General features: G+C 44.2%; 1 protein-coding gene across 4 annotated transcripts in view; it reads left to right on the forward strand.

The window, feature by feature from the left end:
- CDH13 (cadherin 13) overlaps positions 1–25,149 on the forward strand; it is a 1,178,066-nt gene that overhangs the window by 1,150,192 nt on the left and 2,725 nt on the right. For all 4 annotated transcript variants that reach the window (XM_025369922.1, XM_025369923.1, XM_025369924.1 and 1 more), the window contains 2 exons: positions 9,951–10,184; positions 13,177–13,395. In XM_025369922.1, the coding sequence (XP_025225707.1) occupies positions 9,951–10,184; positions 13,177–13,395 (453 nt within the window). The remainder of the gene's footprint in view (positions 1–9,950; positions 10,185–13,176; positions 13,396–25,149) is intronic.

Here is a 25,149-nt window from a genome sequence, read left to right on the forward strand (position 1 = left end):
ATAGACAGAGCAGCCCCAAGGGCTGCTGGTTGCCCACTTTTGTGGTTGTTTCTTGATGATATGCTAAACAAGGGGTGGATTATTCATGCCCCCCCTTTTTAGATCATAGAGAGTAACTTCCTGATGTTGCCATGGCATTTGTAAACTGTCATGGTGCTGGTGGGAGTGCAGTAGTGAGGGCCGCGAGAGGTCACCCTTGTCACCATGTTGGTTTGGTGGGTTTTGGCCGGCTTCTGTACTGCAACCTGTTTTATCAGAAAGGTCTTTATGACCTGTATCTTATGCCGACCTCCTATCTCATCCTGTGACTTAGAATGCCTTCACCGCCTGGAAAAGCAGCCCAGTAGATCTCAGCCTCGTTTTACCCAGCCCCTATTCAAGATGGAGTTGCTCTGATTTAAATGCCTCTGATACGCTGATGTTAGAGTACCTTAGACACGTTCCTTAATCTGAGTTTCCAGTTTTCTCTTCTAGAAAATGAGAAAAAAACTAGAAAGTAGACCCCCGTGTGCTCAAAGCAACAACCTGCCTGGTTGGCTTGGACTTTTCCTAGTCTGTATAACAGCAGGCACTCAATTCCTCTATGTAAATCTTCACCATTTATTAATTATATTACCCTGCGTCTCTTAGAAAATGCACAGCTCTGCCCTCACTACACCAAGATCACAAAAGGCTCAGTATAAATCATGAGCCAATCAGACCAACAGTAAGCCAGGCAGGCCTGGTGCAATGCCCAGGTGGCCAACTTGGCCATCTCATAGGCAGTTATCACTGCTCAACTTGAAGAAATACAAGGTTAATTGTTGGAGTTTGAAATCCAGCAGTAGAATCCATGTGGTCCTATCGTGGTCATATAATGTACTGAGTCTCTTACAAGCTGTCAGTGCTGAGTGGGAATGACAAAGCCAGAAACAAGGGCAAGCAGAGGTCGAATGCCAGGAAGACCATGGCAGGGTGCCAAGTACATGAAGCAAAAGGCTACCATCGTCTAAAAGGCATAGTCCTCTAGAGCAACAGAGCCAGTAACTCAGATCCAGAGGAAAGAAAATGATAACCCTTTCCCCCTCAAAACTTGCCATTGTATCAGCAAGAGGGCTGTTTGCAAAATAAATAGCCCACCAACATTTGAAGGTTGGAGATCTCTCAGTCAAGAGTGACAGGCTGTCACTGAAAATGGGTTGGAAGGAAAACTGTCATTCCTACTAAGCAATTTTAAATAGGCTTTGTTGCCAGATATCCTTGCTGCAAGTCCTCATTTCCTCATTTGGAAATGAGATTTGATATGATTGTATTAGGGGGTAAAATTAAAAATATCTCCTTACATCCCACTCACACTGCTGCATGATGGAACTGCCAACCTTGTAACCAAAAAACATGTCTTTCTAATAAGAAGTCAGTGACACAAGCGAAAAGAGATTCCTGCAGCTAAGGTTTGCTCCTGGTATTTTCCCCATGATATCGCCCAACACAACGTACACTTTGTGGGTGGAGAAAAATGGGGGAAGACTTTTTAGCTTGTACACTTATTTCAGAACCTTAAATGAGATGCCTATTAAACTATCCATGTACACAAATAGGCTCAATATTAAGAAAAGAGGTAGTATGAGTCTGAAAGACATGCTTAAGAGAAAGGAGGGAGCCATAAGTCAGGAATGGAGAAATGAAGAAAAATCTATACTGACTAAACTCAGGTTAGCTAGGAGGGAACATATGAGGAAGACCCAAGTCTTACGCTCCTAGAAGCCAGGGCAGAGGCAGTAGGCTGGTAAGGACCACTGGCCATCTTGGGAACATGTGCTCCACTGGAAGCCATTTGGATGAAAAACAAGAATTCTTAGAACACTGGATATCCCAGAAACATAATGAATTAGCAGACCAAATGCCAGTGTGCAACTACTGGTTAAAAAGAAAAAGCCAATTACTTATAGCACTGAATATAGATCAGCAGAAACTCCTGGCATCAAAGAAACTCTGACCATAAAGACTTAGCGCATGTTTTTACCAAACACTTCACAGGGCCTTGTGGATCAATCATGCATTCAGTTTTGTCCTACAAATTAAAATCAAGCCATGTTTAAAGCAGTCTCCTTAAATTGCTTGCCAACGGGTACACATAGTACCACACTCCTGGTGTGACATGATCATTCTTATCATTCGTTTTTGGAACCTTCCTTTCGTGGATACACCACCCCTCACCTCGCTTCCCTGCTTCTGCCTGAACTGTGGCTTACCTGGATTATCACAACCAGATCCCCTGCAATTTTCAGCCTTGTCAACATCTGAACATGTCAAAGAAAACTGGGCAGGACAGAGTTTGAAGGTAAAGGCTCAATTCAAGGCTACAATAAAGGAGAGAGATTGAACTAACTCTGCTGAAACAAACAATGGGAGGGTTTTTTTTTTTTTTTTTTTTTTTTAAAAATACAGATTTTTTTATTCCTTTAGGGAAAAAAAAAAAACAGAGTATCTGTTATTGGGCCAGCATTCTCACAACGGAACGGTCAGCTGGATGGGGCAGAAGCTGCTCCCTAGATGCTGGGTCCAATGGGAGGGTTTTTAAGCCCTGGGATGAGCTAATGGAAAAGTACTGGAGGACATTTGTGGGGAGGTTGGTCCACGTGATTAGGCATATGTGTTTGCTAATGGGTGTTTATTGGAGTTAGGCTCCAACCCTTCCACAGAGACTGAGAGACAGAGACGCTATTCCTCTCCATGATTACATTTCAAAGAGGTACCAGGTCCTTGAGAAACGTGGTTCTGGGTTGCAAAACTAGCAACAGGTTGGGAGACTTATATCTCACAGGGACAGAGAAAGAATATACAATTGCAAGTTTCTAAAGTAAATGCTTCAAGAAAAGAGAAGTCAGGGCCTGTATTAGGCCATTCTCATACTACTATATAGCTACTACTCAAGACTGGGTAATTTATAATGGAAAGAGGTTTAATTGGCTCATAATTCCACATGGCTGGGGAGGCTTCAGAAAACTTACAATCATGGTGGAAGGCAAACAGGAAGCAAGAGCCTTCTTCACATGGCATCAGGAAAGAGAAGTGCTAGCAGGTGAAATGCCAGACACTTATAAAACCATCAGATCTCATGAAAACTCACTATCACGAGAATAGCATGGGGGAAACTACCTCCAGGATCCAATCATCTCCCTCTCTCAACATGTAGGGATTACAATTCGAGATGAGATTTGGGTGTAGACACAAAGCCAAACCATATCAGGGCTCTAGAGTCTGAAAGAAGCCCATCTAAAGTGTAATCCAGCACAGGGGAAGGTTATGGCCCTCTTGGTCAAGGCTATCTATCCTTAGGAGGTAAGGAAGTTCTTCTAGCCCTGCCTCAAACCCAGGGTGAGCATTAGTATATGGTGATTCTCCTGGTGGCTGAGCCACAGGCTCCAACACTTTTCCCCACTCATGAGGCTCTGAACCACTACCCCACAGAGGCCCATTTCCATAAGGTCCTGCTGCCAAGATTCCTCCTTTCTCTCCATCCTTATCCCTCCCCCTTCCCTGCCTGGCATGGTCTTGTAGCTGGAAGACAAGGCCTCAGCTTTGGGGTCTAGTTTCTGTTTCACGAACCTCCATCAGCACAGACTGTCCCCATGTGGAGCCCAGCCCCCTGCTGTTATCTCTGAAAAAGATCTACTCCACTCTAGGATCATTTTTGGCTACTGAGCTATTCCTCCTGCAGAAATAGTAAATGCTATTTTACTGTGCATGGCCAGTGATAACCAGCAAGCCTCGGGCATTGGTCCCAGCCCCCATCCTGCCTATTGTCCTACTACAGGGACAACTATGACTATGCTAGCTGAACTGATGATTCCTTGGGGACCCAGCCTGACTATGACACAGGCTGGGTGCCAAAGAATCACTAGTTCCAGCAAGCAAAATAGGAACAGGAAGCTAAGAATGTCAAATACATTTAGAATGACCTAGTCAAATGCCATTTCTCTTTTTTTTTTTTTTGAGACAGAGTCTTGCTTTGCTGCCCAGGCTGGAGTACAGTGGCATGGTCTCAGCTCACTGCAACCTCCGCCTCTTGGGTTCAAGCGGTTCTTCTGCCTCAGCCGCCAGAGTAGCTGGGATTATATGCACGTGCCACCATGCCCAGCTAATTTTTTATATTTTTAGTAGAGACGGGGTTTCATCATGTTGGCCAGGTCAGTCTCAAACTCCTGACCTCAAGTGGTCTGCCCGCTTCAGCCTCCCAGAGTGCTGGGATTACAGACCTGAGCCACCGCGCCTGGTCTACCATTTATTTGTGGGGGGAAAAAAAAAAAAAAATTCCACTTATATGAGTTCCCCAGAGTCATCAGATTCATAGAAACAAGAAGTGGAATGGTGGCTGCCAGGGGCCGGGGGAAGGGGAATGGGGAGTTGGTGTTTAATGGGTCAGAGTTTCAGTTTTGCATGGTGAGAAAGTTCTGGAGATGAATGGTGGTGATGTTCCTACAACAATTTGAATGTACTTAACACCACTGAACTGTACACTTCAAAATGGTTAAAAATTGTCAATTTTATGTTATGTATATTTCACCACAATTAAAATAATAGCTCATAAGAAAAAAGCTATAAATAGTAATAACAATAACCTGAAATTATGGTTTAGGGATTATAGTTTGCTTTCATGGTTAAAATGAGAGCCTGCAAGACTCAAGCTATGTAATAAAAATTCTGGTGGAGAAAGTGTAAGTTAATGCTTGCTCTAGAGAAGGAGGCCTGATACTCACAGTGTCCATTTGAGCCTGTCCTAAATCTCTTTAGACCTCAGCCTCACCATACCTACAATGAATGGGTCTCAGATCTTCTGCTCTAAACTTGCACCAAGCCTGGGCTTGCAATTTGGGTGTCTGTGGACCCCTCAGGTGTGTTTCTAAATGCAGGTATGTTTCTCTGGAGTCAGGGGCCATGACTTTCAGCAGATTCCCGATGGGAAACCCACCTCCCAACTATGTTGAAGACCTGAAAGCTGGAGTGGTTCTTCTCTCAGCAGTCCTTCCAGCTCCTAACATTATAAAGACACAAGCCCCTACAAACTCAGCCAGACCCCCACACATTTAGAGGTTGGACTTCCTCTGATCCTTGAAATGGCTGCCCTGAGAACACGGCCCCGGGGCTTCCTCCAAAAGGGAGCTGCAAAGAGGGAGTCCCATTCTAGCTCCATTTCTAGGTGTTTTGCTCAAATTGACGCTTTTTCCCTATTGAAAGAGAAAATTCGGGTTGGGCATGGTGGCTCATGCCTGTAATCCTAGTACTTTGGGAGGCAGGCAGATCACCTGAGGTCAGGAGTTTGAGACCAGCCTGGCCAACATGGCAAAACCCCATCTCCACTAAAAATACAAAAATTAGCCAGGCATGGTGCTGCATGCCTCTAATCCCAGCTACTCAGGAGGCTGAGGCAGGAGAATTCCTTAAACCCAGGAGGCAGAGGTTGAAGTGAGCTGAGATTGTACCACTGCACTCCAGCCTGGGAGACAGAATGAGAGACTCTGTCTCAAAAAAAGAAAAAGAAAAAGAAAAAGAAAGAAGGAAGGAAGGAAGGGGAAGGGGAAGGGGAAGGGGAAGGGAAGGGAAGGGAAAGGAAGGGAAGGGACGAAGGGAAGGGAAGGGAAAGGAAGGGAAGGGAAGGGAGAAAGGAAGGGAGAAGGGAAGGGAGGGGAGGGGAGGGAAAGGGGGGAGGGAAAGGGAGAAGGGAAGGGAGCGGAGGGGAGGGGAGGGAAGGGGAAGGGAAGGGAAAGAAAAGAAAAGAAAGAGAAAATTCGTAAAGGAGGGACCCTGTCTTCACTGTGCCTTGGTTCGATTCTTGGTTATGAGTGGTTCCATGGTGGTGGAGACTGCTGACGGAAAGGGGAACAGAGGGGTGAGGGATTTTTGCTGAAAATCTAGAGATTACTTAGAAGCCCCCATATTTCCTGGGCCCCAGAAATCATTGGATCCAAATGGGCTTGTGAGGAATTTTGAAATTTTGAATTTCACCTGAATTTTGGATGTGATTTTTCTCTATCGTGTGCACAGAGACTGAGAGAGGCTCTTTCCCTTAGGATTTTGTGAATCTTGTCTTTAACTCATCGCCCAAAGTAACAAACTCATTTTACTGACTTCAGAAAAAGACATCACCAGCCTGGCCTGGGAATAACACATGGGAAATTGAAGACAGTAGTATAATTAAGTTCACAAAAGGCCAATTCTTACGGCCATATTTCAAATGCTCACAACGCCTTCTCATCCATTCTACCAAATGACTTGGCTTCATAATATATTCAGAGTGAAAAAACATAATGGATTCTTCTGAGATACTCAATTAGTTCAATAAAAAGAGAAAAATAATTTTTCAATAAAGAAATTTAGCTAAATGACTAAAGCTGACAGTGAAAAACCAACTTCAAAGTAATTATGCATTTCTTTTGAGTTTGCGCTCTAACAAAAGTTGATGATATGCCACCATTAGAAATAGCCATCCTTCAAATGATTAATTGCATTTGTGTTGGTATTTTAGCAGACATTTATTTGAATGTTTACTCTGTAACTGTCTTCGGGTGTTGATATATTTAAATTTCCACCAGCCCTGCTGAAAAGTATCGGCTTGCGCTTCTTCATGACTCACTGCTCAACTTCCTTTAAGCTGGTTTTTTCACCATTAATGGAAACCTCTTCCAAAAATGTCACCAGTAACATTCTCCTTGCAAAATCCCATTACTTCTCTTTACTTCTTATCCTTGTGGGGGTCATGACACACTTAATTATGGGTCACTGACTCCCAGTTCTCTCCTGTAAAAGTAGCATCTGCTCTTTAAACTTTGAGGTCTCTCAGGATTCCGTATTCCACCCCTCTGGCATTCTGAACTTTCACCTTGGGTAACCACTTTGTTAGAGAAGTTTCAAAGGCATCTATGTGTTGATGACTTCCCAACCCCTGGCTCAGCCTGGGCACTTCCGCCAAGCTGCACACATCTGCGCAGGTGCACTGAATTCGACGGGCCATTAGCACAGTCAAGGCTGAACTGCTGGTCTTCCCACTTCCCACTGCACTCTGCTCTTCTTCAGGCAGCCTCGTCTGAGTGCTTGATCACCTAGACAAGACACTGCTTTCCTGCTCCAGCTGCACGCGTCATGCCTCTCTTCATCCGTGGCTGGTCCGCCTGCCTGCAGTGTCTCACATTTCCTATCAGTACAATTGTGTGCTTTCTGAAAATAAGTCAGGTCCAATTGTTCCTGGATCACTGCCTTCCTGGAAAGCCTCTGCACTCTGTAGAATCAGTACAGGCCCCTCGTGATGCTACTCAAGGCCCTCCAGGAGCCCATGCCACCATCATGCCCTCAGCTCTGGGGGAGCAGCTCCACCACGGCACCCCACGACTTTGCATGTAGAGCCACATGGGGAGGGTGTGACCTGCAGCTGCGCTGAGTCTTGGCGGAACACCCTGCGGTCCCCCAGCCAGTTTCTCGTTGCCTTCCGGGTTCTATGAGGTGCAGGGACTTTCTGCCTGCCCCTCTCAGGACACAGCTGCTGCTATAAAACTACTGAGAAGCAGCTTGGAGTTGGCTCTGCTACAACATCCCTTCTTTCTGTTGCAGTTGTCCAGTCCCTTTTATTTTGCCATGACCTGCACCAAGGCCACAATGCCCATGCCTCCTTTTACTGTCTAAGTAATAAACCGTCTGCATCTAAAGAGGTCTCCCTGTTTCTTCGCTAGGACTTGCCTGTGTCCTGTATGCCAACTTCAAATACTCTCTACCCTTCTAACCCCCATGTAACTCGATAGCCTAACTGCAAACTTAATGTCATTTCCAAACATAAATATAGTACAAGATAAAGTAAAATTATACTTGGAAGTCTGGCTAAGTGAAAATAAGGATTAGAAAAAGGAAACCAAGCCATAGGTTAGGTTAGTACTGTATCGTATTACTTTTTAAAACTGATAAGAACAGATCTACACTTGGTCTTAGCCAAACGCCAAGAAACGATTGTACTACTGAATAAAATTATGGTGCTGTCATTTTAGAAGTGCTTCAAATTCTTTTGGGAATCAGGCAAGTCTGTGTACTTAAAATGTGTGACCTATGAATTTGGCTCTAACCTTTCTTGCAGAAAATTAGAAATTACTAACCAATGGTTTGTCCCAAGAGCAAACCTCTAATGCACAAATGATTGAAAATGAATTCAGAGAAAACTTAAATAAAGGCAATCTGAGTTTTATTAACATTAAACACCCTTTCTTTAAGTGAAAGGCATTATTAGGGTCAAGTGCAATGGCTCATACCTGTAATCCCAACACTTTGGGAGGCCAAGGCAGGTGGATCTCCTGAGGTCAGGCATTCGAGACCAGCCTGGCCAACATGGTGAAACCCCATCTCTACTAAAAGGACAAAAATTAGCCGGGCATGGTGGTGCACACGTGTTACCCCAGCTACTTGGGTGGCTGAGGCATGAGAATCGCTTGAACCCAGGAGGCAGAGGTTACAGTGAGCCGAAACTGCACCACTGCACTCCAGCCTGGGCGATAGAGCAAGACTCTGTCTCAAAAAAAAAAAAAAGAAAAGAAAGACATTATTAGACTGGTGATTATGAGGGCCATTATCTTAAAATAGTATTTCCTAAAATGAAAAACATTTCAGGAAGTAGCTGAAATATTAGGAAAAAACCAAGGCTTTAAAAATAAGGCCCAAAGGTTGAATGATGATTGCTTCTGTGCCCCTGTAGCCAGCTGCTGATCTCATTTCTCATCACTAACCCACCTTCCTAAATCTGTCCTGTCCAGCAGGGTCAGCCATCCCAGCCCCCAGTGGCACCATCGGCCATCTGAGACTCTTTTTCAGCCCCAGAAGAAAATCTCTCAGATTAAATCTTTCCTTCTTTAGTCAACTCCCTAGTTAGAGGAGAGCTACAGCAGGGAAACCGTGCTCATCTCTCATGGAGACTCCATCCTCCCCCTACCACCAACATGTGTGAATACCTGGCTACTTATGTAAAAGACTTAATTTGGTAAATGAGGAAAAGTCATATTTATCTCCATTCTTTGAATAGATTTCAGTGTGTGAGAATGACTTTTTAGTGTGTCAGAAGCTTGGTATTCTAAGGGTAAAGTATTAAGCCTAAAGAACTTCAATCAACAGTCTTAAGGCCAGGCGCGGTGGCTCACGCCTATAATCCCAGCACTTTGGGAGGCCGAGGCAGGCAGATTACGAGGTCAGGAGTTTGAGACCAGCCTGGCCAACATAGCGAAACCCCATCTCTACTAAAAATACAAAAAATTAGCCAGACATGATGGTGGGCACCTGTAGTCCCACCTATTCAGGAGGCTGAGGCAGGGGAATTGCCTGAACCCAGGAGGCGGAGGTTGCAGTGAGTCGAGATTGCACCATTGTACTCCAGCCCGGGTGACAGAGTGAGACTCCATCTCAAAAAAAAAAAAAAAAAAAAAAAAAAAAGTCTTATATATGATAAATGGGTTTGTAAACCACTAAACTTTGTACCAAAAAAAACCTGTTATTGTTAATCTTGTTTGCAACTATTAATAATAACTGAGAAATGGGCTGGGCATGGTGACTTACGCCTGTGATCACAACATTTTGGGTGTCTGAGGCAGGAGGATTGCTTGAGGCCAGGAGTTTGAAATCAGCCTGGGCAACATAGTGAGACTCCGTTTCTACAAAAAATACAAAAAGTATCCTCTGAGATGCAAACGCTAAGCCGGGTGTGGTGGCGTGCGCCTGTGGTCCCAGTTACTTGGGATACTGAGGTGGTAGAATTGCTTGAGCCCAGGAGGTTGTGGCTGCAGTGAGCCTTGATCACACCACTGCATTCCAGTCTGGGTGATAGAGTGAGACCCTGTCTCAAAAAATAAGATAAGTGCAAGATAAGTTTACAATGTAAAAAGTACTATGGTAAATTGCTCTCGCATATACCAGTTGCATACCAACATCTTCCCTTTTTCCCACAGGCAACCCTCCTGCTACGGGCACTGGGACTTTGCTGATAACCCTGGAGGACGTGAACGACAATGCCCCCTTCATTTACCCCACAGTAGCTGAAGTCTGTGATGATGCCAAAAACCTCAGTGTAGTCATTTTGGGAGCATCAGATAAGGATCTTCACCCGAATACAGATCCTTTCAAATTTGAAATCCACAAACAAGCTGTTCCTGATAAAGTCTGGAAGATCTCCAAGATCAACAGTAAGTCTAGCTAAAGCATTTCTCCCTGTTCTTCCAGCTTTCAGTTTAGTTTCTCTTCCCAAAATGCTCTTTCTCTATTATTCTCTCATGTATTCTCATTTGGTTCATTTTAAGTTATTGGCTTATTATAAATACGGACAATTTTCCCACCAACAAACAAATGCAATTTATCTGTTTCAAACATAGACGTTTTCTCTTCTGCTTCCTCTCTGATGTTTCCTGTACTGTACACCGTGTGTTGTATATCCTAACCTGTCTGCTACATACTGTAACTCCAATATTCTCTCTTTAAAATTTTAATATATTTAGGGGGCACAACTGCAGGTTTCTTATATACATACGTTGATTGCATAGTGGTGAAATCTAGGCTTTAAGTGTCCCCATCACCCAACAGTGAACTTTCTTTTAACTAATCTGTAGTTTCTGCCATCCCAGAGTTCCCAGCAACAAGGCTGTGATTCTTTGTTCTTCCTCTTTCTCTTTTAATTAAACTCCACAGATTCTTTCTTTGTAACTAGCTTACGAAGAATATTGGCCAACCTGCCCAGTCTCAGCAGTCTCTGCTTCTCCCCAGCTATCTCTTGGCTCAGCTGTCTCTCCAATCTCAGAGACAGAGAACTGTGTTAACATTAACTTTCACCAGCGCATTGGAGAGACTTTTCATGGTATACTTGCCATCATAAAAGACTAAAGGAAAGAGAAGCACTAGGATAAGAATCTTTATAGTCTTCAACCTCCAACCTTCCATAGTATGCTGCAGACTGCCTCAAACTTGACTTGGTCTAATGATGACCTTGGCTTTTCTTTCAAATCCTTGGCCATCATTGACTTTGATGTCTTCTTCCATGCATCTTCTTTCTCCTTTATGAAACTTGCAAGCAATGTCTCCTTCCACCAGTCCTTCCACATAGGCAGGTGGAATTCAAAACTTAACCCAGCTTCTATCACTTGCCTTATTAAGACTGAAACACCAATGTATTAATATGGAGTATCCTTATATCCACAATCTCACCCACCTTCTTCCCCAAATGTAAACTAACTACTAAGTTCACCTTGTCTTCCAATAAATTAAAGAAAAAACAAACAAACAAAAAAGGCATTAGATACTATGTCTTCAATAATATGCTTATCCTGCTGTTGACCCAGTCAGGATTCCCACTTCTTATATAGGTGGTAGAAGTTTTGAGGGAGACAGAGAATTACCCATTTCATTAGATTTTGCCTAATGTACAATTGTGCATAACATTTTCTATTTAAAAATCTCATATCTATTGTTATAGCCCCATCTCATATCTTATTTTATTAGTGCCTTTTGCTTGTTATTGATTCTGTTTGCCTGTTTGTCTATTTTATTGCTTTTTGAAGAATGAATTCTGTTACACTGATTATTTTTAATTAAAACAGCCCTTCTCTTGTTTGAGGGGTTAGTGTTTTATTTGCTAGTTTTTATGGCTGTGGCCAATTTGAATAAACATCTCCAAATCTTTCCAATCGGAACTTTCTCATTCAAGAGTTTCTTTTGGTGGGGGGTGGTGGAGGGGGTGAACATCAGGATAAATAGTCAATGCATGCTGGGCTTAATACCTAGGTGATGGGTTGATAGGTGCAGCAAACCACCATGGCACACGTTTACCTATGTAACAAGCCTGCACATCCTGCACATGTACCCCGGAACTTAAATTAAAAAAAAAGAGAGAGAGAGAGAGTTTCTCCTCTGCTCAAGGAAGATGGGAAATGCTGTTTGATTTCATCTGCCATCTCACTAGGTGACCATCACATTAGTCATTGCTGCTGCTGTCACCTTCTGGTAATGATCATGCTTCATCTATTTTTATTTTCCTGTCATTACACTCTTGTTTTTTTCTCCTGGTTTTACCTAATGGAAAAAAAATGCCTTCTAAATGATTTTGTTGTCTCACACTTTTTTTCTGAATATTTAGCCCTGTTTATTCCCAGAAAGGGGTACTTAAAAATATGTATGCCCCTAATCATGTCAGTGACTTTATCCCAAGGTTAAAGAATAGGCCAGCTGGTACAGCCACTGCCAAGTGTCTCCCAAGGGCCTGGGTGATCGTGGCTATCGCCAACGCATATGACGTTAGGGAAGTGGAGGGGAAGCTTAAAGATCCAGTGTCTATGTTGCGGGTTCCCACCCAAATCTAGAGCTGTGGACTGAGGGTTGATTAAAAACCAAAAACAAGGCTGAACACAGTGGCTCATGCCTGTAATCCCAGCATTTTGGGAGGCTGAGGCAGGCAGATCACCTGAGATCAGGAGTTTGAGACCAGCCTGGCCAATATGGTGAAACCCCATCACTACTAAAAATACAAAACTTAGCGGGGCATGGTAGTGTGTGCCTATAATTCCAGTTACTCAGGAGGCTGAGGCAGGAGAATCATTTGAACTCAGGAAGTGGAGGTTGCAATGAGCTGAGATCATACCACTGCACTGCAGGCTGGGCAACAGAGTGAGACCCTGTCTCAAAAAAAAAAACTGAAGACAAAAAACGTAGGCTATAGAACCCATCTCCATGATAACACATCAGGGTCCTGCCCACGTTGAGAGCAGGTGGATTTTCACCTCAGCTTTCTAGATGTGGAACGCTGTCTTTGTCAAGATGGCTTTTTCGTGTAATAAATTTGCAGGGAGGAGTTCTTGGTAATCAATCATCTTCTTGAAAGGAGCTCTCCTTGAAATTGATTATGATGGCACTGAGGCACCGAACTCTGGTGATGGAAGCACTCTGTCTCTGTGCTGTTCATCACAGGAGCCACCAGCCATGTGTGGCTTCTGGGCGCTTGGAATGTGGCAGGTGCCACTGAGGATCTGAACTGGTATTTTCACTTGATGTTAATAAATTTAAATTTAAGCATTCCCACGATTGTAAATGAAAATGCAGCACCTGTTTGGTGTGATTTTAGTCACCAAAACCTCACTCTTTTATTGGAAAAAGTCTCATCCACTCTCACCAGGACCCTCCTTGCCTTTACAGATACTCACGCCCTGGTAAGCCTTCTTCAAAATCTGAACAAAGCAAACTACAACCTGCCCATCATGGTGACAGATTCAGGGAAACCACCCATGACGAACATCACAGATCTCAGGGTACAAGTGTGCTCCTGCAGGAATTCCAAAGTGGACTGCAACGCGGCAGGGGCCCTGCACTTCAGCCTGCCCTCACTCCTGCTCCTCAGCCTCTTCAGCTTAGCTTGTAAGTTGGCGTAACTCCAGTGCATGCACAAGTAGGAAATTGTAACTTCATGGGGTTCATGAAGCTGGCATTTTTCCATATACCTTTCCAAGAAAATGTATCCCAGAAGAATCATTCATCTTTAGTGTATGTCTGTATGACAGAACATGTTATATGTAGAAGTGCTCCTACTAATGTTTAAAGGCATCTTAACAATCCCTTCCAGCCAGTCTGAGGAATTGTGCAAAGGTGTTCATTGGTAGCCTGCAAACCAGCTGCCACTCAACTTGAGCTAATGAAAATGCACCCAGATTAGTTAACTGGTCTATCAGAGGCCTGTTTCTCTCTACATTATGCGGAATAATCTTTTGCAAGGTTAAAACAGATATGATGAGACTTTCTGAGAATAGTCATGAGAATTTATGGATGGAGGTTGGGCTGCAGGGAAAATGATCAATGCATAATTCACACTGTTTTTTCACTGGCTAGTAATAATGACTATAATATAATGAAACGTTGTTTTAAACAAATGAGTTATTATGCCAAGTAATATAGATGTGAGGATAAAATGAATAAATACATGTGTCAGATATTCCTTATTTATGAAATACTAGTCCAATTTTAACTTTAGCAGTTATTCATATATAACTGTTACCATCCAAAAGCCGTTTGGGCCTTGCTATTTACCTTTTGAGAAGGTATTGGTGTAATTGCAAATTAGGAAGTTGGGAAATTGGCAGAAAAAGAAAAGAGAAGGTTTTATACCCTAGTGACAGTGATGAGCTGCCAGGAAATCATATAGTCCAACATGGGACATTCATGTGTATAAAGCTCTGTGCAAGACCAGAGTCCTGTGAGTAGAAGGAAAAAGAAGGACTGGGCACGGTGGCTCACACCTATAATCCCACCACTTTGGGAGGTCAAGGTAGGTGGATCATTTGGGGTCAGGAGTTCAAGACCAACCTGGCCAACATGGTGAAAGCTTGTGTCTACTAAAAATACAAAAATTAGCCAGGCACGGTGCCATGCGCCTATAGTCCCAGCTACTCGGGAGGCTGAGGCAGCAGAATTGCTTGAACCCGGGAGGCAGAGGTTGCAGTGAGCGGAGATCGTGCCATTGCACTCCAACCTGGGTGACAGAGCGAGACTCTGTCTCAAAAGAAAAGAAAAGAAAAGAAAAGAAGAAAGGAAGGAAGGAAGGAAGGAAGGAAGGAAGGAAGGAAGGAAGGAAGGAAGGAAGAAAGAGGAAGGAAGGAAGGAAGGAAGGAAGGAAGGAAGGAAGGAAGGAAGGAAGGAAGGAAGGAAGAGAGAAAGAGAGAAAGAGGAAGGAAGGAAGGAAAGAAGGAAGGAAGGAAGGAAGGAAGGAAGGAAGGAAGGAAGGAAGGAAGGAAAGGAAANAGGAAGGAAGGAAGGAAGGAAGGAAGGAAGGAAGGAAGGAAGGAAGGGAGGGAGGGAGGGAGGGAGGGAGGGCCATTATAGCATCTCACTAGCCCTTCAGACTGGGCATTTCTGAAAGCGAACGTATCATCTTCCCCTGCTGACCTGCCCCTCTGCCTGACTTGCCTCTGATGACTGTACCACCATCATCATCATCACCATCATCTCCATGTCTCCTTCCCAATCTTCCCACTGCAAAGCCCAACAGAGTCTAAGGGTCCAACACTTTCCATCCATACCTGCCTCCACCTTCCTGTCTCAGGTGCTAATGTTCACTTAACCTCGATTATCTCACTGGCTTTCTAACTTTCTCTTCTGCAAAGAGAGAGAGAAAATAGAAATCAGGAGGCTGCCCCTGGGAGGCTTCTCCTGAGTCTTTTCTGTAAAGTAGAGATAATTTCAGATGAAGGCATAGAGATGGGACTGGGGGCTGGGAAGAAATTAGGAAACCTTGTCAAAGGGCAAATAATTTGACTGTACAGCAATTGGGCTGAACGTTGAGCAGGGGTGGTCCAGAGGAGATTGGATGCTGTCTTAGTCCGTTCGGGCTACTATAACAAAATACTATAAACTGGGTGGCTTATAAATAACAGAAATGTATTGCTGATCGTTCTGGAGGCTGAGAAGTCCAAGAACAAGATGCTGGCAGATTCATTGTCTAGTGAAAGCCCACATTTTGGTTCACATATGGCGCCTTCTCCCTGCATTTTCACACGATGGGGAGAGGCAAGGCAGCTCTCTGGGGCCTCTTTTATAAAGGCACTCATCCCATCCCATCCATGAGGACTCTGACTTCCTGACCTACTGATTTCCCAAAGGCCCACCCTCCTAATACCATCACCTTGGGGATCAGGTTTCAGCATATGACATTTGGAGGGGCACAAACTTCAGCAGATACTATTAACCACCCAGTTTATAGTATTTTGTTATAGTAGCCTGAACGGACTAAGACAGTATCCGATCTCCTCGGGACCACCCCTGCTCAACGTTCAGCCCAATTGCTGTACAGTCGAATTATTTGCCCTTTGACAAGGTTTCCTAATTTCTTCTCAGCCCCCAGTCCCATCTCTATCCCTTCATCTGAAATTGTCTCTACTTTACAGAAAAGACTCAGGAGAAGCCTCCCAGGGGCAGCCTCCTGATTTCTATTTTCTCTCTCTCTTTGCAGAAGAGAAAGTTAGAAAGCCAGTGAGATAATCGAGGTTAAGTGAACATTAGCACCATACCATAGCAGATACCATGAATTTATAGCAGCACGTTATGCTTGTTTGCCCCCTTACTTTGCTGACAGATATCCTAGACCTAGATTTCTAGAGTGTAGGAATGTTCCCTTTGTGAGAGTGTACTGTCTGGGGCCTGGTTTGCTGAGTCATCACCAGCAACCTGCAAGTCACTCTTGTATAGCATCAGCTGGGGAGATGGTGGTGGATCTCAAGTCTGACTGCACAATAGAAGCACCTGGGGAACTTTTCAATATAGCTACCCATACCCGGGCCCTACCCTATGACTGGAAGGGCAACTCAGACATTTGTCCGTTTTAAGGCCTCTCCAGATGGTCCACAGATACTGGGAAATCAGGACCATCCTGGTGTGACTACAAGCTTTAGGTACAGGCTCCTGGACATTCTAACAGTGTCCTCCAATCTTGTCCACACCAGGAAACCTGGCACCATCCCTCCTCCAGGGAAGAGGGTACAGTGAGATGACAGAACACATCCAATATGAGAATTTCTATAGCACCAACTTTCCAAAAAGTGTTTCAGAAGCTTACCGAATTAAAACGTGAACAAGACAGGAAGTTAAACTTGACAAGGAAGAGAAACCAACTAGGAAGAGTTGGGGATGGAGCTGACTGACACTAAATTTGGCCTGAGCTTCTTGTTGGCTTGCCGTACACACTTGCCGCTGTGTGATAAGAGCAGCGTGTTAATTGCACTGGTAGTTCCTAAATGCTGTTGCACATCAGAACCACTTAGGAAACATTTTTAAAATGCTAATTTCTGGGCTCAGTGCCCTAGAAACGTTCATTTGTGGTCTGGATTATGACTTGAGGTTGGGGAGTAGGGGGTTGGGAAATAGAAGTGAACGGACGCATGGACAGACAGATGGCTAAATGAAAGGAAACATGTATTTCTCCCTCTTTTCTTTTGTTCTTTTTTTTTCCTTCATCTTTCTTTTCTGTTTATTTGTTTGTTTATTTATTTGAGACAGCGTCTCACCCTGTCGCCCAGGCTGAAGTACAGTGGCACGATCTCAGCTTATTGCAACCTCCACCTCCTGGGTTCAAGTGTTTGTCCTGCCTCAGCCTCCCAGGTAGCTAGAATTACAGGCAAGCGTCACTGCGCCCAGCTAATTTTTATATTTTTAATAGAGATGAGGTTTCACCATGTTGGCCAGGCTGGTCTCCAACCCCTGACCTCAGGTGATCTGCCTGCCTCAGCCTGCCAAAGTGCTAGAATTACAGGTTTGAGCCACCACACCTGGCCCCTTACTTTCTTTTTCTTCAAAAAGTAAAATATTACAGGCAAAGGTAAAATTGCCTATGTTTCTCTGCCCAATTTTATTTTCTGTTCTCTCTCCTCAGAAACAATAGTTACCATGAATTAGCTATTCATGTGCATGTCCAGATGTTTTTATACTTTTACTACACACAAACACTCACATTCACACATAACACATACAGTTCTATTTTGTGCAGTTTGTAAAACCTCCTGTAATTCATATTATATTGGGCATACCATTCTACAACTTTTCTTCCTCCCTGTGTTACATTCACAAGGTCCATCCATGTTGCTCTAATTCAGCGCTCAGCAAACTTTTTCTGTAAAGGGCCAGATGGCTTTGTGGGCCATATTAGTCTCTGTCACATATTCATCTTTATTTTTTGTTTGTTTGTTTGTTTGTTTCTGTCTTTTGTACCACCCTTTAAAAATGTGAAAACCCTTCTTTGCCTGGGACTTATCCAAACACGGACTTGAGGTTAGAGCCAGCCCACAGCCTTCCTTGGCTGAACCCCACTCTGCTCCATTTACTCTGACTGCTGGAGGATCCTGTCATTTGAATACGGTGCAGTAGATTCCCTTATCAGCAGACACATTAGAATCATTTACTGTGACCAACACTACTACAGTAAGAGATCTCCATTTTCCACCAGCTCCTGGAGTGACTGCTAGACAGACCACAAGCCCAGCACTGCCCAAGGACCAGCACTTAGAAGCCACTGCTCTACAAGCAATGCTTGCAGCCAGGTGTGGTGGCTCACCCCTATAATCCCAGCACTTTGGGAGGCCAAGGCAGGCGGATCACTTGAGGTCAGGAGTTCAAGACCAGCCTGATCAACATGGCAAAACCCCATCTCCACTAAAGATACAAAAATTAGCCAGGCGTGGTGGCAGGCACCTATAATCCTAGCTATTCGGGAGGCTGAGGCAGGAGAATCACTTGACCCTGCGAGGCGGAGGTTGCAGTGAGCTGAGATCATACCACTGCACTCCAGCCTAAGTGACAGAGCAGATAACAACACTTGCAGAGGTCCAGGAGCAATCGGAACTCAAGTATAACAGAGTTTGGATAAATTGGAGAGCAGTACTTCCTATGTGATTGCAAAGAGATAAAAATTCTATGTGTGTGCAGTGGGAATGTGTATGCACATGTACATGTATGTGGTGTATGTGCACGCACGTGTGTGCACACAGAAAGAAGACAATTGAGGGGGTCACGTCACACATCGCCCTCTGTAAATCCAATTTCGGGACATCAAAGCCTGACTCAGTGACATCTCTTTGAAGAACGAAGGCACTGCACGACGCTGCTCGCAGGCCAGCCACTCTGGACTGGAAATGAGTGTTTTTAAATGGAGACCAGAGCTGCTGTGCCCCTGCTTGCTAAAATACAGATTTCCAGGCCCATCCAACCTATGGCGTCAACACCCTGGGTGACAGGGGCCTCTAGCACAAAGCCCAGTGTTTGGTTATTTGTATACAATATTTTTATAATAATACACATTCTGCTACCACCACTCCACATAGTAAGTATTAGTAAACCTTGAATATTTTTTAGATTTAAAGAAAAAGACTTGGCAGTATTTTTTTCTTATCAACAAGGGATTTTCTTGCGGCCGTCACTTTGAGACTCCTGATCTACAGATGTCAATCATGAGCAGGTTCCCAAGGATGTCCCACTTCTCATCTCTCAACTGAGCTCTTGGATCAATTAATCTAAGGCGGAATTGCCCCATAACCCCTAAAGAATTGCTTCACAGTTAGTATCACTGATAAAAGACAGACACAGGTACACTAGGTGTGAGATGCCACATGTGCTTTGTGTGCTCATCTAAGGGGAGCCAGCCCATCTAGCATCATGTGATTATATCCCACTGTAAGTAGGGGCACCTCTATGTAAAGTCAAAATTATTCCCAAAATGAAACTCTGGATCTCCCTGTGTAGCTGGAAAGGTACTCAGTTGACACGCCAATGGTTTGCTCCACAAAAACAGGTAGTTTCAGCCCCCAAAAAGCAGTTAAAAATAGGTGTTACCAGTTCTCTTCAAAAACACACCTTGTCTGGTCATGTATAAAAGGCATAAAATTTTCTAATACTGTTTGTTTAAATGTTAGAGATGCGTGCCAAATGTCATGATTTATGTTTTATTATATACCTAGTCCAAGACATTCTTCCTAACCAAAAAGGGATGGACATAATAAGACATGAGAGAGTCTGGGTCAGAGGTAGCAGGAACAGGTAACCACGAGTGCCCAACCATTCAAATGCATAAGAGCAGACATCAAAGTGGCCAACCCCATGTGTGTTATTGTTTATATGACATTGACAACAGGCTGCACAGAAATGAAATGAGCCTAAACCGTTAAGCAAGGGTTGGAGACGGGGGAGGGTGATTTCAAAAAACACTGAAATTAGCAGCTTTCTTTTTTTTTTTTTTTTTTTTGAGATGGAGTCTCGCTCTGTCACACAGATTGGAGTGCAGTGGTGTGATCTCAGCTCACTGCAACCACTGCCTCCCAGGTTCACCTCCCAGGTGACTCTCCTGCCTCAGCCCCCTAAATATCTGGGATTACAGGCATCTGCCACCATGCCTGGCTAATTTTTTTGTATTTTTAGTAGAGACAGAGTTTCACCATGTTGGCCAGGCTGGTCTGAAACTTCTGACCTCAAGTGATCCACCCGCCTCGGCCTCCCAAAGTGCTGAGATTACAGGCATGAGCCACCACGCCTGGCCTGAAATTAGCTTTTAAAGTACATAGCTTCCTAACTCAGCCATAGTCCTTACAGTAATTTTGGGAGCAAGGAAATCAGCTGGTAGAATCTCTTTGATGTTTCTTTAAAGCAGGGTCAGCCAAGTCTAAGACACAGACCAAATCTGGTACGCTGCCCAGTTTTGTAAATAAAGTTTTATTGAAACACAGCCGTGCCTATCATTTCCATATCGCCCGTGGCTGTTCGCTGCTGCAGTGGCAGAGCTGAGTGGCTGCCACAGACACCACCTGGCCCAGGAAGCTGAAAATATTAACTCTCTGGCCCTTCCCAATTTAAAGCATCGTTCATAAAACTGCATGTGATGTAGGAGAAGATAATCACGTCACACTCATGGCAAGAAAAAATACTCAGATCCAAGTAGACGAGCAGCAACCAAACACGCTGATGTTTGGGGGCTTTTTTCTGTATTTTCTTCAGTGCTCTGGTGATTATCCCATTTTCTAGATGAGAAAACTGATGCTCAGACAGGTCCCCAGGCGAGTAATCAGTGAGGCCAGCATTCACCATTGACTGCCTCCCTTACAGAAAAGGATAATAACAGTATTTCAATTTAGTATGATCTGATCCTGTAGGTGGCTTTACTGCAACTGAGAACTGTACTGAAGGATCGGCATTTCCTTCTTTGACATCTGAAAATAAAGGAAATAAAACTAATGATATTGAAAGTAATAAAGAATGAAAAGGAAATGATTTTTACCATCAGTTGTTGTATAAAGTGCGTGTCAGTGGCATGAAGTGGATGTGTAATTCTTCTCCTAGCCCCGTCCCAGTGAAGGAAGCTGGCATTGCCATTCAGCTGTTTCTGTGGTTTTTCTAGCATGGCTTTGCATGGTATGGCAAGTCGCAAAAAAAGAACTTGTCCGGAAACCATTTCTGACCATTGCTTTAGACTTAATTAACCAGTATTAGCAAGAAAGTAAAAGGACAGATCAGGTGAATGATCTTAAATACCAAAATTAAATGTCTCTATATGGGGGATAGGAGGTAGACAAACTCAGACACAATAAAGAAGCTTAAGGAGGTGAGTGGGCCAGGCACAGTGGCTCATGCCTATAATCCCAGCACTTTGGGAGACTGAGGCGGGAGGCTTGGTTGAGACCAAGAGTTTGAGACCAGCCTGGGCAACATAGTGAGACCCCCCATCTCTGGGGGGAAAAAAAAAAAAAAGCAAGAAAAAAGAAAGTCCTTCCCCATATCAGCTAAAAATTAACAGTAAATAAAATGTGAACCAGGCATGGTGACTCATAGCTGTAATCCCAACAGTTTGGGAAGCCTAGTAGAGCTGATCACCTGAGGTCAAGAGTTCGAGACCAGCCTGGCCAACATGGTGAAACCCATCTCTACTAAAACTATAAAAATTTGCTGGGCATGGTGGCACACATCTGTAATCCCAGCTACTCGGGAGGCTGAGGCAGGAGAATCGAGTGAGCTTGGGAGGCAGAGGTTGCAGTGAGCTGAGATCATACCACTGTACTTCAGCCTGTAGGACAGAGCAAGACTCCATCTCAAAAAAATAAAAATAAAATGTGCATGCCTGGCTGGGCGGGGTGGCTCACACCTGTAATCCCAGCACTTTGGGAGGCCGAGGTGGGTGGATCACGACGTCAGGAGTTCAAGATCAGCCTGACCAACATGGTGAAACCCTGTCTCTACTAAAAATACAAAAATTAGCTGGGCGTTGTGGCACACGCCTGTAATCCCAGCTACTCAGGAGGCTGAGGCAGGAGAATCGCTTGAAGCCAGGAACTGGAGGTTGCAGCGAGCCAAGATTGTGCCACTGTACTCCAGCCGGGGAGGCAGAGCAAGACTCTGTCTCAAAAAAAAAAAAAAAAAAAAAAAGCCAAGATGAGCAAAAGATAGCCACTAAACTCTTCTTAAATTTTATTTTTCAATGTATTGTTTGCATGCAACAAAATACATCCATTGCAAGTGTACAGTTTGATGCATTGTGGTAAGTGTACAGAATTTTATACCACACCCTAGTCAAAATACAGTTTCCTTTGCTATTGATCCCTTTCCCCAATCCAGGCTCTCATTGATCTGCTTTCTCTAATAATGGTTTTGTCTTTTCTAGAATTTCCTAAAATGTATCAGTATTTTGTTCCTTTCTATTGTGAAACGTATTATGGGCAGACACAGGTCCTGAAAAGGCATTAAACCCAGGCAGAGTGGGCTGTCCTCGGCCTTCAGACAGCCGCAGTCATGCTTGCAGAGGAGGTGTGGTTCCTTTAAGTGACATGACATTATGGACAATGGCAGTTGACCCTTGGGGGCTTTTCATGCACCTTGCACATACAAGCTAAGGGCTTTACCTAAATTACATAAATTTCCGCAAGTAACCATCTCAGTAGCCCTGGGAGGAATCACTTATGTTATCATCTAAATTGACTTAAAACAGGAATTTGAGACTCTAATTTGAAAACAAGAGATTGGAGCCTATTTAGTAGATTTTATGCAGCCAAAGCTGTTTCTGTTTCGTTTTGTTTTGTTTTGTTTTTCTATTTTTAACTAATTTGCCTCCCAGGAGACGGTTGAAATGTCTAGAGACATTCTGATTATTATGCCTGGTGGAACGCTACTAGTGGCGTCTAGTGGGTGGAGGTTAAGGGTGCTGCTAAGTGTCCTCCCATATGTTATGCCCAGACCATTTGTTCCCCAAAGAAGACCACCAGAGTCCAGCGTCAAAGCCAAGCGGCAAGGATCTTTACTACAAGTTCGAACTTGGTCCCTCCATTCCACAGCATACAGGAGGGCCTCCAACAATGCGAGTGCTTGCTTTTTATAGCCCGATGTAAACAGGATATGTAAAGTTACAGGGAACAAGGTAATTCTCTCGGTTACAGCATGACAATTGGTTAACGTTATACATTTAGCATTCCTTATCGGAGATCTCCCAGGTGATGTTTTTCTGAAGTTTGAAAGAAATATGGAGGAATGTGTTTGTGCTGGGCTCAGGAAGTTGGGAGATATATGGGGGATGTGCCTCATTCCTTTCACATACACAAGACAGCACCCTCCGCAAAGAATTATCCAACCCCAAATGTCAGCAGCACTGAGGTTGAGAAACCCCACTCTGCTCTCTAACCAAAATTAGACACAGAAAGTAGAGACATCCTACCACCTGACAACATAAATGGCTTTTGCCCATTTAAAAACATAAAGAGGAGTGAGTATCCTGAAAGGACACAAAGATAGATGTGTACCCGCCCCCCCCCCCCCCCGCTACACCCTTTTGTTCTGCTCTCTAATCTTTGCACATACCAGAGATTTCATAAGTTCTGTGAGTACCTGTTTTTCTGCACGTACCAGAGATTTTGTTTTGCACATACCAGAGATTTTTTAAGTTCTGAGGCAAGGTCACAAGACGTGTTTAAGTAAGATAAACTCTTGCTGCCATAAACCTGCTCTCCCGCCTCAAAGGTTGAACCGAAATATCAGAAATGGCGGGAACCAATCATAGTTAGCCAAATCGCCTTGTTCAAACACTAGCCAATCATATATCTAATTTGTATAATAACTCTATGCCCACTTTTCTTAGACTATATAACACTGCTCGGAGCTCAGTGGGGGAGCTCTCCTGCCGGTCTCGTTTCGCGAGCGAGTGAGAGTTCCAGGTTCGAACCTGTAATAAAGATTCTTGCTGCTTAGCTTTGACTCTGGACTCTGGTGGTCTTCTTCGGGGAATAAACGGTCTGGGCATAACAATCCAACCTAAAACAACATCTTAAAGAACATTCTTCCTAATAGGCTTTTGCAAAAATAGTTCATATTTTACAACTGTCTTGCAGCGTGGGTGTAAATGAGACCTAATCATTGTAAAAATGAAAAGAGTGCCTCAAAACGTCTGAAGTTCTGAGCAGAGGGCAGCCTTTTGGATGGAGGCAGGACTAGGGTATCAGTAGGAGTGAGAACAATGGTCAGGTAAATGAGTACACAGCACTTGTAGACTGATGAAGTCCTTTTTTTTTCCTTCTTTTGATGGAGCAAGACTATAACAGAAGCCTGAGAGTGAGGAAGAGCTTTGGCAACTATTACTGTAGACACAATAGTTTACTCAATTTCATGAACTCTTAGTCCTGGGCTGGAATTCACACCTCTGCTGGAATTGCACAGACAAAACGCGCTTGCAAGGAGTAAGGTGGCAAAAACAGAAAAATGCAGGCAAAAACATGCCTCATTTTGAAACTGGATCTGGGCATCCTAGAGCCAGAGCCTCTCCCAGCCCACATTGCTGAGTTGAGCAGAGTGACAGCCTCCACGCTGGAGCCCGCCCCCAAGCTGGCCTTACGGAGGAGCCACGAGCAGGCACTGGGAAGACAGGCTCTTGAATGCACACTATGCTGATGTCTCTTTCTGTGAAGTTTTCTACATGAATGACATGTTCTCAAAGTCTGCAACACAGTCTGCCACGAGATGCCTTTTTCCCTCTGGGAACACAATGCTACTTTCGTGGTTGGCTGAGTAATAGCCCCCAAATATGTGTTCCTTATCCTAATCCCTGGAACCTGTGAACATGTTACCTTATATGGCAAAGGAGACTTCGGGTGGGTGCCTATAATCCCAGATACTCAGGAGGCTGAGGCACGAGAATCGCTCAACCTGGGAGGCGGAGGTTGCAGTGAGCCAAGATCGTGCCAGCGCACTCCGGCGTGAGCAACAAAGTGAAACTCTGTCTCCAGAAAAAAGAGACTTCTCAGATGTGACTAGGTGAAGGATTTTGAGATGTGGAGATTATCCTGAATTAGCCAGGTGAGCCTGATATAATCACAGAGTCCTTCTAAGAGGGACAGAGGAAGAGTCACTTAGAAACAGACCATGCGATGACAAAAACAGAGGGAGGACAGAGGTGAAATGAGAAGATGCTGCAGTGCTGCCTCTGAAGATGAAGAAAGGGGCCATAAGCCAAGGGCTGTAGGCAGCCCTTAGAGGCCAGGAAAGGCAAGGGAACAGATGCTTTCCTAGAGCCTCCAGAAGGAGCACAGCCCGGCCAACACTGATTTTAGCCCCGTAAGACTCATCTCAGTCTTCTGACCTCCAGAACTGTAAGAGAAGAGATTTGTGTTG

This window comes from Theropithecus gelada, chromosome 20 (genome assembly GCF_003255815.1).
Source record: "Theropithecus gelada isolate Dixy chromosome 20, Tgel_1.0, whole genome shotgun sequence".
Lineage (NCBI taxonomy): Eukaryota > Metazoa > Chordata > Mammalia > Primates > Cercopithecidae > Theropithecus > Theropithecus gelada.